This window comes from Mytilus trossulus, chromosome 12, assembly GCF_036588685.1.
Source record: "Mytilus trossulus isolate FHL-02 chromosome 12, PNRI_Mtr1.1.1.hap1, whole genome shotgun sequence".
Taxonomy (NCBI): Eukaryota; Metazoa; Mollusca; class Bivalvia; order Mytilida; family Mytilidae; genus Mytilus; species Mytilus trossulus.
In genome coordinates this window covers 11,399,120-11,416,524 of record NC_086384.1, presented here as the reverse complement: position 1 = coordinate 11,416,524, position 17,405 = coordinate 11,399,120, and the positions used below count along the sequence as shown (strand labels likewise).

Genomic DNA, 17,405 nt, shown 5'->3' with positions numbered 1-17,405 from the left:
CGGGGACGAAACGTCCACCACCAGTGGCATCGACCAAGTGATGTAAATAGCTATCAAAGGTACCAAGCTTATATTTTAATACGCGTGTTTCGTCTACACAAGACTCATCAGTGACGCTGAAATCAAAATAGGTATAAAGCCAAACAAGTACAAGGTTGAAGGTTATTGAGGACCAAAATTCAAAAAGATGTGCCAAATTCGACACGGTAATCTATGTCTGGAATAAAAAAATAAAAATAAAAATAAAAAACTGATACTTTTGTTTATTGGAAACCTATAGAATTACCATGTAATTGGTATCTATGCCCATACCTAAGTTCCGACTTTTACCGGGTTTAAAGCTAGCTAAACCTTTGACATGCATGACAGTCGCATCAAATTTCACTATATTGAAAACGATGTATAAAAAAAAACAAAAAGACATAATAGATAAAAAAAAATATCAAGAATATGAAAGTAAGTCAGTAGTTTTTGTTTGTTTCTGTTCATCATATATGTTTTTCGTTCAACTCTGGACTAAAATCGAAAATCGAAAATATCAAAAACCAGATTTGATTTGAATTCAATCTTCAACTTTACTTTCTTTTGTTTAGGTTGAGCTACTCTATTAAGGGACCGCAATATAGGATAACATTAATCAAAATTAATTAAAACCGTTTAAAAAATAATATTAACCAAGGCTATAAATGTTTGCTTATTTCGCCTTCTTTAACAGATTAAACAATGTTCAAGTAGCATATAAGCTTGTTACACTTCATTCCTTTATCGGCTTATATCCTTTACATAATAAAGTTATAAAAATTTGAATTAAAATTATTTCAATTCTGGTTTTAACTTGTTTTAATTCTCGTTTTAACTTGATATACTTTGGAGGTTTGAAGTTCTCATATTCTATCTAATGTGCTTTAAGAAATACAATAGACCAATTAAATTTGTTTTCCAAACACGTATATACAAGTATGTGACTTAAATTAATTGTGTTATACATGATGCTTGATGGAAGTTTTCAAATAAGAAATGTAATATTATTGTTTTTGTGCGACCAGCTTAGGTAGTTCTTTTAATATCGAAGATTTCCTTTTCCATACAAGATGACTGCAATCAAATTTCAACTTTTTTTAGTTTTTATATCTATAGTTTATGGATTTATCAATTGTAAAAGTTGCGGGAAGAAAAGTAAGTTCGTAGTATTCTTTATTTTTCAGTTTATATTATTTTAGATATTACCTTCGTACAAAAGGAATATTGCAGAATTATATATTTTCATGGTATTCAATTTTTTGGGAGAAGAACTAAACTTACTATCGTGGATAGTTGATTTCGTTGGTTTGCAAAAATTGGTTAACAAGCCTTAGAAAAAGTAATTCTTAGTTGATCAGAAACATTCGTAGTTCGTTTTTACCCATGAAATTAATACAAATGTTTCACATTAATTTATTAATCCACATTAAAAAAAGAAAGGTAACAAGTAACTGCGTTTTTCAATTTACCGACAAACACGTATAACACGTATAATCAAGAGGTCGTAGTTTAAGACATCATTAACAATATAGTTAACATGCAAGGTAAAAAAGCAAAAAGCACCCAAATCACATAATCTTAAAAAAGATGAGATCGGGCCTCAACAGAATAAGCCCCCTGTTATGTAATGACCACCCGTTATAGGAATATACTCAGTGAAAACAGCAGCATATCTTGATAATATAAGTGCAGTTTCATTATGTCACATTTAACAATGGTATATACTGTGTGTAAATTCAGAAATTATTGCGAGGTTTTTATTATTGCGAAAAATGCGACAGAGTTGTAAACGCAATAATTTTAACTAGAAACATTTCATATGAATAAACAGGATTTTTCTCAAAATCGTAAATATCAAAAACGCATTTAAGTCTAAAATGTCAAAATCGCAATAATAAATGCACGTAATAATTTCTGAATTTACAGTAGTCAAGAAAGTCAACAACGCATATTTTATATAATGTGTTAGAATCTTACTTTTGACAATAATATCCATTCTTATCATTTGATTAACAGTGTACCAATCTATCCAATTGATGAAGAAAGCCACACTGATTCCGACAACGCCTCCGGGATCTGATCTAGTTGGTGAATGTCAATTCTGTAAATTAACTAACAATTGCGAGTGTGTAAGACGAACTTGTGAAGACACTACTTGTGATGGTCAACCATTAAGGAACCTTCTTACTTTTTTGCTAGTCTTCAAGAAATAATTTAACAATATATCACAAAAAATAAAAGCGATATTAGTTAATAAGAGAGATATGAGTTTGTGGTTTTTTTTCAATTTTTGTATGAAAAAGTATTCAGTATCTTAAAGAAATTAAGACGAAAGAAACGAAATAAAAATCGAAAAAAAAAACGGACAACGCCATAGCCAAAAAAAGAAAAAGGACAATATTAACCTATTGTACACAGAACACAACATTAAATATCAAATAAAGGCAATAAGTATTATAAATTATAAATCGATTAAGAAGAAAACAGGTTACAAACTATACATGAGGGAAACGCATCAACTATAAGAAGAAAACAATGACACAACAAACAGACAAAAACACTACTAAAATGCAGCACACAGAAACGAACTTAAACTGAGGAACACCATACCCCACTTAAACTTGGACTTGATCTCAGGAACTTCAGAATGGTCACTGATGGATTAAAAATGAAAAGTTATGACATTAAGACCATTGATACCAGTTTTATTGAAATTTGTCTCCTGATATAGAATGTGTTTATAATGTAAAAAGATTTGATGCGCCTTCAGCGAATTTCTTTGTTTAAATTCATCAGGAATGCTCAAACTTAGGAGTAAGACGAAAGATACCACATATTTTTTGTGTGTTAAGTATATACCAAATGTTTCAATTTCGAACAGCGGTATACTACAATTGCCTTTATTCATCGTCGTCTTATCCATTTGGACAAACCAAATGCATGGTAACTGATTAAACATATTATTTAGTCTCAATGACCACAAAACATTATACATATGCACTAGGAAGGAGTAGGTCCGGCAAGGACTATTTTTGGCCTCAAATTTAAGTTTCATCTGACGAAAGATTTGGACCACTTTTTAAACACTTAAGTGTCTATTTCATATGATTCAATTAATTTATGTGCAAGATTTTAACTTATTAAGTCATTAAAAACGATCCGATTCAAGCTCAAATATGAAAAATCTTCCAAATATCCGAAAAAATGTCACTTTTCAGATGGTTTTTGTAAAAAACGAAAGTGGCCGCATCCGTGTTCATCCTCAATCTTTACATATGTTATGTATTATCATCAAATACAACTTCCATTTCAATATTTTGGATGAACACGAATGCGGCCAATTTCGTTTTACCCGGAATCCGTCTAAAATTTAACTAAAATGCTGGAATTGTGAAGATTTCAGTAATTTAGCACGACTTCATGGTGCTAGTACCCAATATATGTGCATTGTATTCTCAAAAACAGCCCATATTTATGTAGCAGAACCATTCTACTATCCAATAACTAAGTAAAAGTTTACATTTTAACAATTTTGTTAAACCGCTATATTTTGGGGCCAAAAAGAGGTCTTACCGGACCTACTCCTTTATACAGCCATACATATAGTTTACCCTCAATTGTACTCTTTTTTTTAAGAAATAATTGATGCCAGCTATACTTTATTATAGTATTAACATGGGTTTGCATTATATTCGTAAATGTTTTTGCCCGAGCGATAGTGAGGGCTAAAATAAAACGAATATAATGCCTACCGTTGTTAAACATACAATAAAGTAAAGCTTGCATCAATTATTTCGATTCTGATTAGGACAAATAACGTAATGTCTATGTCCGATGTGTATAAGATTTTTTGTGATTTTTTAGAGGGATACGTAATTGAACAGCCAGCATGACCGGTTGTCGTATTTAGGTCAAATATGTCAATTTCGAAATGCAACACATTACAGTCATAATGAATGAATTAGTAACAACATGTGCACCATCTAAGAGTTTGGAAGTGTTTTAACACTTAATCCACCATAAAACTATGTATTGAGTGACACATGGGAGGTCTTCAAATCTGCATAAAATTTGGTGAATATAAACACCATAGTAGTACAAGACTTCACACAAAATATTTCCCCTGGACCTTATCTCTTTAACGAGAAATGCAGTATTCTATACAGGGAACCAGTTTTTTGGCCCTAAAAATGAATTTCTTCAATTTTGTGACAACTTTGAGATGAACAAAAAGCAACAAAGTATATATCTTACCATTTAAGCTTTTACTGACAGTAAGATTGATGGTAAAATAAACATTTTACACAATTATAATCAAAATCAAATTTTAAAGTTTTGCCTGGCAAAGGATCCGGAGATAATTATATTAAATTTTTCCCGTTTTTTTGTTTGTTGAAAATTACACATTTTAAAACAGATACAAAATCTCATCTACCACTGACAATTGAACAAATCATATCACACCGCAAGTCAAAGTATAGTCCAAACTAATTTGAGAATAAAATTGGTGGGCACTCATATTCTTATGTGTCTAGCAGAGACATTAAAATGATGAAAAATTTGTGATTTTTGCGCAAACGCTGTAAAAATCAAAATTTCTGCACATGAACAAGTAATCTTAAAACTGGAGCTATTAGGTCAAATATGTTGAAAAATAATTGAAATTGTATTAAAAAGATATTCTATCAACATAAGATATGAATATATAGAAGGGGCAAATAGGTTTACCTCTGTTAACAAAATTATAAATATAAGCTGGCATCTGGTTGTTCCTAAGTCACAATATCATTTACAGATGAACTCAAAGAAACACATCTTTGGATTTTCATGAAACTTAATCAATAAACACCCAAAAGAATGAGGAGAAAAGAAACTGATTCAAAGTTGGCTCTGTAGATCAAGGTCATGGTCACAATATATACAGATAAAAGCATTTTTTTTAAAGGTTTTCATATAACAGCACCTTCAAACAAATCAAGTTTTTCATTTTAAAAAATATTTGGTACAATCATGCATCTAACCAACAAGAGGAAAAATTCTCTTATCAGTTTCAAGCTCTTAATGATTTGTACAGCCAAAATTGATATGATAAAAGAAATAGTGAACAAGCTTGACTTCAATTTCTCACTTGAGTCTGAATATTTTAAAAGACAAGTAATCATTTATAATAACATTAAAGGGAGACAATTCATAAGTGTATTCATAAAAATTACATGATCCGCTACAAACTCTTTCAATTACATGTATCTGCATGAAACGGGTCAAGTTCTGTTGACAAAATTTTGTCGGTTAAGACTGACATGTTCTCTTGTATCTCCCAGTTTTCAATTTCAGACAATACATTTCTCAATTCAACATCATTTACATCAACTTGATCAGGAGCTACAACATGTAAAGCACGTGGGACATCCCTTCTTGAATGTTGTTTAGATGCAAAACCTGCAAACAAACTTTTAATTTGACTATCAGATAGCCATTCATCAGGGGAAAACATTTTGGTTCCATTTTCTGTTCGTTGTTTCCTTAACCTGTCACAAAGATCATCATAGTAAGGGCGTTTCCCTGTTCTTTCACCCTCATCATAAATGTTTTTCAGGAAGATTTTAATTTGCGGAAAAAAACGAACAATTTTTCGATTTTTCTTCAAAGCCCATCTTTCAACAACAGAATCATCTTCAAAGCCTGAGATAACAGATTTGTTCCTGCTGGTTTAACATATTGATGGGATCCTTTCAAAATGTGCCTTTTAAGACCATTTGCCGAAACAAACTCCCTTTGACATCCAGGCTCCGGACAGGCAAATTCAATGCTGTTCTCAGCTTCTGTGTCCTCCTGATAACAAAAAATAAAACAAAATTTATGAGACAAGACGCCTGACCATTGCTTATGAAGCAAGAATGCATCATCCTGACAAATGTCTGCCATGAAACAATAGGACCAAAAAGTGAAAATGGTTAATGACTTATATTAAATGCATGCTAATTTGATAAAATTCATTATTCTGCAATAGTCAAAGGAGAGGGACGAAAGATACCAGAGGGACAGTCAAACTCATAAATCGAAAATAATCTGACAACGCCAATATACGCATGTGCAAAAACAAATTATTGGATTTAGAGCATGGCTTTATTCATAAAGCGAAAGAAGCAGGTCATATAAGAATCTATCGTTTTGGGTGAGTTAAATTATAAAGGGATCAAAATGTATAATAATATTAGCAAAGTTTAACCAACACATTTTAAACACCTAATGAAAATATATCTTCTCAAAATTTGATATTTGTTTGCTTTTCTGCCTTCTTTATGAAGTTTAGTAAGATTTAAGCATATAACAGTTCATTCTGATTCCGGCTTATATCCTTGAAACGCGCGTCTTGCGCAATACAAAATATCAATCCTATCACCAGCACTCGAGTCAGCACTTCAATTTTGACATGAATATCAGTTATATGGTCAATTTGATAAATATCCTGTTGACGAAACTTTAAATTTTTTGCACAACTTTTTTTAATTTTGGGTCATCAATGCTCTTCCACTTTGTACTTATTTGGCTTTATAATTCAATACGCCAGACGCTCGTTTCGTCTACATATTAATTTATAATTCTGGTACCTTCGATACCTATATATGATGGTTTAATTCTGTTGTCGACTTATATCCATGAAATGCTCGTCTGGCGCAAATACAAAAGTGGAAGGGCCAATTTCAAAAAGTTCTAAAAGAATAAAATGTTTTTTTTTTTATCAACATCTCTTTATACATATTATGGTATGTCGGAAAAAAGTAGTTCATTTAATCCCTTAAAAGAGATGAAAATCAAATATGCGGAATTAACCGTGTTTTTATGCGGGAAAACAGGGAACCTCAATTTCAAACAAAAAACAAAGTTATGTTTATGGTTATTGTTGTTGTTATTTATAAAACTTGTTTCCTCAAAAATAAAATTGGTTTCTCAATACACAAAAAAAAGTGGAACATCACTAAATTGTGACTATAAAGGAGGGACGAAAGACACCAAAGGGACAGTCAAACTCGTAAATCTAAAACAAACTGACAACGCCATGGCTAAAAATGAAAAACACAAACAGAAAAACAATAGTACACATGACACAACATAGAAAACTAAAGAATAAACTATAAACTGCTCAATAACCAAATTTTTATGGCTCCATCGGTACCGGTAAAGCATCAGACTTTTATTAATAGATATTTTTAAAAAGGGTTAAAAGCTCACCCAGTTATTTTCCCTTTTTTGTATTGAAATATGAAGTTGAGATGTTTTATCATAATTTTTTAGATGTTTTAAAATTCATTTCATTGAAGTCATTCTGGTTCATTTTGACTATATATCAATTCATAAAGAAAAAACAATGTAATGCGTTGTTAATTGTGTGCGTTGCTCTTACTATAAATACTCTTGACTTTCTTTCTATTCATGTGTTAACATTTATTATCACTATGCAAAGAGCAATTGCCGTCGAACTGTAGAAGGTGCTTGTACATAACCAAATAAATAATTGTTAAGCAATGAAGCCTAAATGTTGTGTGTGAAATATACACATAATGAAATAAGGCCATAGCAGAAAAAGTTTCATAATTCAGACAGCAATTGTATTGCCAATCCACCAATCGTGTAGATAAAAGTACTTACATTGTTACCATCGTTCCTGCACCAGCATATAAGTTAACAGAGAATAAAATAATACCACAAAATGAACCAATTACACTACCAAACGTGACTGTAGGTAAAACTTTAAGAATGTGTTACATCTGTATTACACCAATGGGTCCATTTGTTACAATGCCAAATAAGGCTATATTACATGTGTTAGTAACACAAGGTGTTCTCGTACTAACTGGTGTTAGATGTTGTCCGGTTCATCTGGACGGTAAAAACGTAAAAACCGGGACAGAGATAGTTGAATCCAGATTTTAGTAATGTAGATTCCATCACTGCAACAAGTGTGTAACGATATTTCTCTACTCGAGACAGTTAGATTTGGAATTGTTAACTGCGAGTTATAGTGGTAGAATTTGTTTCTCTAATGATTGTTATCCTCTCATTTTCAATATTTGCAGAAAGTTGTGTTCCTTATACGTGAAGTCATCAGACATGGTATCCTGTTTCATGACGTAACAATGGGAAAAAATCATAAGACACCAATAAAATTTGATGTCATAATCTAACTTCAACCAATCACTTGTCGAGAACAGATAGGTCACTAATTAGAAGAAATATTTTTTTACACCGATCAAGAAATGTGAAAATAGAAAAAAAATAGACAAAACAACATCCGAATTAAATGTTATTTTGTCTTCTTGAAAGGTTAAGTGGTATGGTATCTCATGCAAAGAAAAAGATATTAGACTTCAATAATCCGAACTCTCTCGAGGATAAAAAGTAAAATCACAAAAATAATGAACTCAAATAAATTCAAAACGAAAAGTCAAATGACAAAATCAAATGATAAAACACATCAAACGAATGGACATAGTCCTAACTTGGTACAGGCATTTTCCAATGTAGTAAATGGTGGATTAAACCTGTTTTATAGCGCTTAACCTCTCACTTGTATGTAAAAGGGACTAAAGATACCAGAGGGACAGTCAAACTCATAAATCGAAAATAAACTGACAACGCCATGGCTTAAAATGAAAAAATACAAACAGACAAACAATAGCACATGTAACACAACATACAAAACAAAGGATTAAGCAACACGAACCCCACCAAAAATTAGGAGTGCTCTCAGGTGCTCCGGAAGGGTAAGCAGATACTGCTCCACTTGTGGCACCGTACGTTCTGCTCATGTTTGAACAAATCCGGTAAATAGTCTAATTCGGTAATTCACATTCATTTAAAGGGAAGGGGATTGCAGTTACGACGTAAGGAACATATCCGATATCATTTGTAAAATGATTATTCCATATAGGTCAACCAACTCGTGATGGCGTCCGTAAATTTTACGAAGGGATGATTTTAACTTCACCATTATGAACTCTTGGTTTAATACCTTCATTGAGAGCAGCAACCCTCTATCAAGAAAATCATGATATCAAATGCAAGCACGGGAAATCTTATCAATTGGTTTACAGTGTTAAAAAAATCAAAAGTCATATTAGAACTAAAACAAAAGTTATTTTGAGCCTAGTCGGAATCAACAATGAACAAGGGACAATGCGAGTTTTTAGTTTCAAGCGTTTCTAAATTGAAAAAGTCTGCGAATAGATCTCCAAGAACATCAAAAGCAGTACTATTATTCAAGTTGAAAACCGGACTTTCGTATAAGTGAGTTTTTTGTTGTATTTTTGTAAAGATGAGGGTTTATTAGCCCGCACATGCTGTGGTATACAAAGTTACTGTGGATTTCAAATATTTTGGCCAAGAGCATCACTGAAGAGGCATGTATTGTCGAAATGCGCATCTGGTGCAAGAAAATCGGCACCGTTAATTTTATTAAAATTTGTCAGATAAAAACAAAAAGCTATGATAACTGATGTAAATATAAAGAAGTAGTGTTATGAGTGCCAATGAGACAACTCTTCTTCAAAGTTATGATGTATGTAGAGTTAACAATTATAGGTCAACGTACGGCCTTTAACACCGAACAGCAATTTATAAAGGGCTCAATACATATGTAACGTCGTTTGGGTCAGGGTTACAAGAGTGGTGCAGATTTGATGACAAATACCGACCTGCATGGTCAATATCTATATCATATATTAGTGAATATTGAATAGAAAAGGGGTGACGAGTAACCAAACACACAACTGGTAACAAGAAAACAAAGTACACGAAAGACAACACCAAACAAAATAATCAAAACAAAACATCTGTGTTGTTTGTTGAAGAAACTCATAGAAGCGACCACATTCAAGCACCATATTAATGTATCCTGCAAACACACAGTTTCGAAAATAGAACACCAAGCAAAGTCTGCATTGAACCTTCAAATATTGACTTTCATTACATCACCAGAGATGAAATTATTGAAAACCATACTTCTAATTTTGCTACTCAACTTTTGAGAAACTTTCTATCAGACTCTGTCATCTTAATCATGTTAATCATGGACGGGACATATATTTTTATATACAGAAAAACAGTAAATTTTAATTCCGGCGGCGATGCTTTTTTATGCATAAGCACAGACCCTGCTTAAACTGATGAAAGTTATGTCCACGGATGGATATATACTAGGTATTTTGGTACCGTACTTAACGGATGTCAAAAACAACAATGCTAGCATTGTGCAGTATATGATGCGTTACACAGCCAAATTTTGCTCACGTGAATTGTACGTGAATCTCATTTTACGTGAATTTCACATGAATTTCACGTGAAATTCACGTTAACTTTTCACGTGAATTTCATATGAAGAGATTTCCCGTGAAATTCACATAAAATTTTCATGTGAATTTCACATGAATTTCACGTAAAATTTTCACGTGAAATTCACGTGAAAAAATATAAATGGTGTCTAAGTTATAAAAAATTAACTGTAAATCAAAAATTTGTCAACATCCCATACCTTGAATTATATTTATCATATATTCCCTTGGAATCTTAATTTAATTTAAAAAGTTATATCTTCATGTGAAATTCACGTGAAAATATTCATGTTAAATTCACGTGAAAAATTTCACGTTATATTCACGTAAAAAATTTCACATTAAATTCATGTGAACAATTTCATATGAAATTAATATGGATCAAAACTCCTGTGAAATTTATGTTTCATTTTATCTGAATTAAATATTTAAAGTATCTAAAAGCGTATCACACAAAAGTAATTTTAACACACAGTACATTTTTTTCCAGGTATTATATCATTTTAAGAAACTCATTCCTATTAGTAATAAAGGGAATATCTGTTAAAAGAAGTTCTTTGCAAAACTTCAGCTCACTGTTATGATTGGGATTTGCTGATTGCAATGACCTTTAGTTGTCTAAAACCTTTTTCTTTTACCTCTAGTGAAAAGAAGACTCATTGGCAAATACCACTTTTCCTACATGTATTTTAAAGAAGAGTAAAATTTTATGCTTTGAACCACACTTCAGGTGGTACCTAACACTACATGGAGATAACTCTGTAATATCAGCTGAATGTTTTAATTACATTGTGTTGTTAAGCTTCTTAATGATCAAATTAGTGTTTGTCAAACTTCTATATAACCAGTGTAATTTTTCTAATAAAAAATGGTTGGTTCAATTTTTTTGAAATTTTTAAACTTTTGTAAAAGGGTCAAAGTTAATACTTTTGTCAAAAGTTCTTGAAAATTAAACGAGCCAAACCAATTTTAATGATGGTGCTTTTTACCACCATAAATTCCTAACATATAGTTCATAAAAATATAACAAGCTGAGTTAAGATGGAAAATAATTTATTCTGTTCAATATTGTGTCTGTAAACTTAGTGTATGAAGGTAGAACAATGTAGTTAAAGTGTCATCTTCATAACAATTCATTATTTTGAACACTATTTAAAAAAATTAATAAGTAATACTTCATATAAGAAATGAAATAAAATATATATATATAATAAAGGTTGATTTAAGCAGTTTATAAAATGATTGCCTTTAATTTGTAAGCAAAGTATTGATCTGGTTAATGTAATAATGGTAAAAAAATAACTTATTAATTCCTTTTAAAAGAAACCGAACAATCCTTATATTTGAACTTCAAGCTTGTAAAAGTAAACATGATTGTATTGCAACAAATAAAAAATGTAGATTCATATAATTAATTCAGGTTACCCAATATAATTGTTTGTTATATATGTAAGGTATTATAATACAACATAACTTATGTGAAATGATTTGTTACTTATTTTTACTAGCTTAACAGACTGATAGGTCTGAAGAGTAATAATGTGAACACAAATTTATCTGACAACAGGTATGTAGCAAACTATTCAGCAATAAATCTAATAAAAGTTTTCATATAACAAAATTGTCCACAGAATGACTAATTCTACATTTATTGACGATGAAAATGTTGTGAACAGTTGAGTGTTTGATGAATTTGCATTTCACATTGTGTTGCTCCTGTTCAACTCTGCTTGATACTGAGCCTTCTTTGATAGTACATTTGCCACCCTTACAATCATGAATTACATGAACTGATTGAAGAACTCTTGATACAGGTGTAATTTCAAGTAAAGGTTCAGTGGTAAGATGTTGGAATGTTGTCTGGGTTGGCACCAGTTTTGCTTTCTTCAATATAACCATCTGGTGGTTATTTCCTTTCCAAGACAGTTCAACAAACTTTTCAATCTGTCCTATTTTATCCTAGAAAATGAAATAAAAAAATATTTTACTGCATAATATGGTGTATTTTTAAATTATTTATACAATCAAATGATTTTACAGGGTGTTGTTCTGGGGCCTTCTACCAAACCGTGTTCCAATCTGCGACTGATATTTACAGTTATTCTTATGTTGTGCTGTCCCATTTTAGGTGAAGGTTAAGGTTAAGAACAATATTATTCTATGATGATCATGTCATGCTCTATGCTCATTTTAACATGGGTAGGTATTATATGGGGGGGCACACTACAGAAAACTGCCAACGACAGACAAAAGTGGAAAATCTTCGTCAATGCCCTACCTGTAGGCAAATGGCGTTCAAGGGCAGTAAGTAAGTAAGGTATTATATTTGTCAATTCTAATGTGAAAAAATTCATACCCATGTTAACATGACCATAGAGCATTGCATGATATAATTATTTCGACTTAATAGGAATTTCTGGGTTTTTTTTAATAATAAGTATACTTATCATACAAGCTTATAATGTAGTCATTTTAATTTGGAAGAACCAAAAATGTTATAAAATAAAAACATACTGTATCATCTTCATCCACATGATATAATACAAAGCTGTCCACTTTGGCAGTGTCCCCTTGCTTTGTCACACAAGACTTGAATTGCACTATTTTAAGGTTACTGCTGCCAAGCAAACCTGGCTGTCCACCACAATTAATAATTGCTTGGAGAATCTGTACTTCATAATGATTCATCAAATCATCACCATTCTGTAAAAGTTTATTTAAACAATCGGTAAAACCTCACATTTTCCAGTTTCTAAGCGTCATACAAATAAATTTCATATTTCAAGACACTATACGTATATTGTCTTTATACTGAAATCGAAAAAAAAAATGAAAAAAATGAAAAAAATATGTAACAAAAATTGTTATAAAAAGTGTTTGGCATTTCCCTCTTGGGGTACCATTTTGGGGTATTTCCCTATGAGCATAGTCCAGGCGGTAAGACATTGACATATTAAGAAATTAGAAAGGGAAAATGAACTTATTAATAAAATTTGATAAACATGATATATAAATAACCAGTTTGAAGACATAAAAGTTTAAATTCATAAAAGTTTGACCATTGTAACTTTACGTTGTCACGGTCGTGAAGTGAGGTTGTTGATGAAATACAATAGTTCCCGTAAGGAGGCGGGGCTTATAGGTTAGTTTAGGTCATTGATGTATAAAGCTAACGTTTATACCTATAGCTTCATCTGTGTAGTAAAATAGTTGATTGCAGTATAAAAATAATTATTGAATTATCACTTTTAAAAGTGACATTGAAAAAGTGTATCTATGACAGCTCATTTGAATTTTAAAATTTGCACTAAATATAATGACTGAAATATAAATACAAGTAAATTCCAAGTTTATATAAATCTTTTCATTGAAATTTGATCTTATATTTTGATTCTAACCCCTGGTTTGTACAATATAATAAAAAAGATGGTGCTGCATGTGTAGAAAATTCTCCTTATGGTACACTTCTTAAGTCCCTGAGATCAACTTATGTATTTAGTGGGGTTTGTGTTGCTCAGTCTTTAGTTTCCTAATTTTGTGTTCTGCTGTTGATCATATTTTGTGCTTTTATCTTGTTTTCTGACATTGTCCCTTGGCTTTTGATTTTTACACAACTGCAAATTTTAATTGGAATTAATGGTATGATGTTGTCTTTGTCTTCTGCACCATCATACGAAAAACACATTGATTTCTTGAAATAACTTAAGTTTAAGTGGATGGATCTCTATTAATTCTTAAAAAAAAAAGACCAATATGACCATCCTTTCATATAAGAAATGAAGGAATTTATCTGACTGGCTTGGTTTATCTTTACAAAGGCAATACACAGATTTATATAAAATAAATTTATCACTGTTGGTTTTCGAACCATTTTCTTCAACCCAGACAGATTTTCCTCATATTGGCTGCTAGGCATTCCTAGGAAATTCAGAATTTTCTTATTTTTTCCAAACAGTTTTATCTTTTCAGCAGCACATTTCCTAAACAGCCAGAAATTAAAAACTTTGTTTATTATTCTAAATTTTTAACAGTTTCCTCTAACTAATTATGGTGGAATCATCTTATTTAATAAACCAAGTAAAACATTTTTTTTGTGTAAAACATATATTCTCATTATAATATCCTTTTTGTAAAACAGTATTATTGCATGGAAAATTATTGCCAATATAGATTTTATAAAATTCTTTTCAAATACGCCAATGTTAACAAAATTTTCAAATTGAAAGTATCCTTCCCATCCCAAATCAGATTCAATCTTTAATCTTTTATGTTCTTAACTTTTGGTTCACATTTATAAAATGTTTCAGTTACACAGTCTATATGTATGACATGTAGTATATATAACATCCATTTTCAATGAACTTGTACACATTTTCATTTAGGCCAACTGAGAGCCACCTCCAGTTACAGGATTTTCTTGCTGTATTGAAGACACAACAATTTTGAAAAAAGCAGCTTTGTATTAAACCCAATTTTCTATAAATCTGCATATGTCATGTTTCTTCAGTATAAATGTTAGGACTATGTAATCAGTTAAATTAATTACAATTAATCAGGTACATTTTTTATCTTTAATTAACAGATGGTCACAGATGGACAGATTACAATAGACGTATTTGCATTTGTAATTTGTAGACAAAATTCCGCTAAATACCAATAGTGTAAAAACATTTATTACCAGTTTTGAGAATCTGGCATAAATCCTCCTGAAATAACATGTCCCATCAACTCATTATTGACAAATTGTGAGGCTGTGTCCCTTGATCTTGCATGACCATTTTGGTGGGCAATACTACTCCTGACAGATTTGTGATTTTTCTCAAACCCATCTTCAGCATATTGCAGTGGATGGCCATGCCTCTCAATATCATAAGCCTCAATGGTCAAGTCTTTAAAATATTGCCCTCTTTTTATCAATATTCATTTAAAATTAATTCCTTAATTTACATAATAAGCTGTATAAAATATTTTCATATTACTGCATCCCATGTAAATTTGTCAATTTATGTCACATCAGTGATGTCTGAGGCAAAAATATATATAAGTCCAAAATCAAGTGCATATATATAGTTGTTATTGATAACAAGAGTGCACACACTGAAATGTCCGCCTTCTTTACTAATCATTGATATAATGTTGATAGTCATAAGTATAAAGTTAAAGCTTTATTAAAAACTGTCACATAAACTTAACATTAACCAAGATAACAAACGGAGACCAATGAACCATGAAATTGAGGTCAAGGTCAGATGAACCATGACAGGCACACATGTACAGCTAACAATGCTTCCATACAACAATATAGTTAACCTATTACTTATAGTTTGAGAAAAATAGACCAAACACAAAAACTTAACACTGAGCAATGAACCGTGGAAATGAGGTTGAGGTCAAATAAAACCTGTGCAACTGACATATAGATCATAAAATATTTCCATACACCAAATATAGTTGACCAATGGCATATAGTATTAGATAAAAAAAGACCAAAACTCAATAACTTAATTTTGACAACTCAACCATTAAAATGAGGTCATGGTCAGATGACATCTCCCCGGAAGACATGTACACCTTACAACCATTCCATACAACAAATAAAGTAGATCTATTGCCACTATAACCACTGAACCATGAAAATGAGGTCAAGGTCAGATGACACCTGCCAGTTGGACATGTACACCTTACAGTCCTTCCATACACTGAATATACTAGCCCTATTGCTTATAGTATCTGATATATGGACTTGACCAGCAAAACTTAACCTTGTTCACTGACCTATGAAATGAGGTCGCGGTCAAGTGAAAACTGTCTGACGGGCATGAGGACCTTGCAAGGTACACACATACCACATATAATTATCCTATTACTTATAGTTAGAGTAAATTCAACATAACAAAAAATCAGAACTTTTTTTTCAAGTGGTCACTGAACCATGAAAATGAGGTCAAGGACATTTGACATGTGACTGACGGAAACTTCTTAACATGAGGCATCTATATACCAAGTATGAAGCATCCAGGTCTTCCACCTTCTAAAATATAAAGCTTTTAAAACGATAGCTTACGCAGCCGCTGTAGCCACCGCTGCCGAATCACTATCCCTTTGTCGAGCTTTTTGCAACAAAATTTGCAGGCTCACCAATAAAAACTCAAATTCATAATTTTACTTTACAATTTTTTGTCATCACACTTATAGATGTCATTTTTTTTTACTGGTAATCAGTAATTAAAGATAATAAATGAACACTATTCTCAAAATGTATGGTTATACAAATGTTGAACAGGAAAAGAGAACAATAGAATCCTGTTACAGCTTACAAGAAATAATAGGCTTTGCTAGTGCACGATCCTTTTCAGTTACACCTTTTTTTGCGAGTGAAAAGCTAGCCTTTTTGAAGCTGCGTACAGTGATACAGAGGTCTTTGGCCATTCTGATATCTACTGTGTTTTTTAGAAGCTCTTATGATGAATTTATTTACTAGATCTCAAATATCGCAAAATGACTGCAATACACCATATTCACAAGACATATAAAATAAACTTTGTTACTTTCCAGTAACTTCTTTTTACAGTAACAGTTCATTAAGAGATTTTTGGAATTCAATTATTTAAGTCGAAATATTGCCATTCAACCGTAATAACAAATCGGCAATGGTCATCGGTAATGACCCTCGGTATTAAATGTGTTGTTTTTTTTAAAGTTTTGACAAGTAAGTAAAATAAACTTTGGGAAACTTCTATTTTTTATTTAGCAAAAAATGGTCGGACCATATGAGTATATACCCATATGGTCATGACCATACGCGTATGGTCCAAATACTCATATGGTCCGGAACATATATAACATTATAAGCTGCAATAACCTAATAATTCTAGTAGTCTGCACTGAAATTGAAAACATCTGAATATAGGTCGGATATAAATCCAAAGTTTTAAAAACATAATCTCTATTCCGATCCAAATTTCTTTTAAACATTATCACTTTTCCAATCCAAAGTTTGTTAAAACATAATCTCTATTCCAATCCAAAATTTGAGACAATTTTCGACACTAC

General features: G+C 31.5%; 2 protein-coding genes across 2 annotated transcripts; both read right to left on the bottom strand.

Moving 5' to 3' along the window:
• Window positions 1-11,826: 11,826 nt before the first annotated feature.
• Window positions 11,827-13,050, bottom strand: LOC134693317 (uncharacterized). The gene is made up of 2 exons (XM_063554070.1): window positions 12,867-13,050; window positions 11,827-12,311 (listed from the first exon to the last, which is right to left on the bottom strand). Exons 1-2 carry the CDS (start codon window positions 13,038-13,040, stop codon window positions 11,961-11,963), a joined length of 525 nt encoding a protein of 174 aa, XP_063410140.1. The 5' UTR covers window positions 13,041-13,050; the 3' UTR covers window positions 11,827-11,960.
• An 823-nt stretch (window positions 13,051-13,873) lies between these two features.
• Window positions 13,874-16,781, bottom strand: LOC134692209 (uncharacterized). The gene is made up of 4 exons (XM_063552659.1): window positions 16,670-16,781; window positions 15,031-15,241; window positions 14,206-14,332; window positions 13,874-13,966 (listed from the first exon to the last, which is right to left on the bottom strand). The coding sequence occupies exons 1-4, from the start codon at window positions 16,779-16,781 to the stop codon at window positions 13,874-13,876; spliced, it is 543 nt and encodes a 180-aa protein (XP_063408729.1).
• Between the last annotated feature and the right edge of the window lie 624 nt (window positions 16,782-17,405).

What these genes read in the sequence shown, in the direction of transcription:
- LOC134693317 (XM_063554070.1), bottom strand. Translation starts at nt 13,040, where the DNA reads ATGAATCATTATGAAGTACAGATTCTCCAAGCAATTATTAATTGTGGT. An exon ending in ATGTGGATGAAGATGATACA is followed by an intron (nt 12,312 to 12,866) that starts GTATGTTTTTAT and finishes TTCATTTTCTAG; the next exon opens with GATAAAATAGGACAGATTGA.
- LOC134692209 (XM_063552659.1), bottom strand. Translation starts at nt 16,781, where the DNA reads ATGGCCAAAGACCTCTGTATCACTGTACGCAGCTTCAAAAAGGCTAGC. An exon ending in ATGCCAGATTCTCAAAACTG is followed by an intron (nt 14,333 to 15,030) that starts GTAATAAATGTT and finishes CTGGCTGTTTAG; the next exon opens with GAAATGTGCTGCTGAAAAGA. An exon ending in AAATGGTTCGAAAACCAACA is followed by an intron (nt 13,967 to 14,205) that starts GTGATAAATTTA and finishes TAAAATTTGCAG; the next exon opens with TTGTGTAAAAATCAAAAGCC.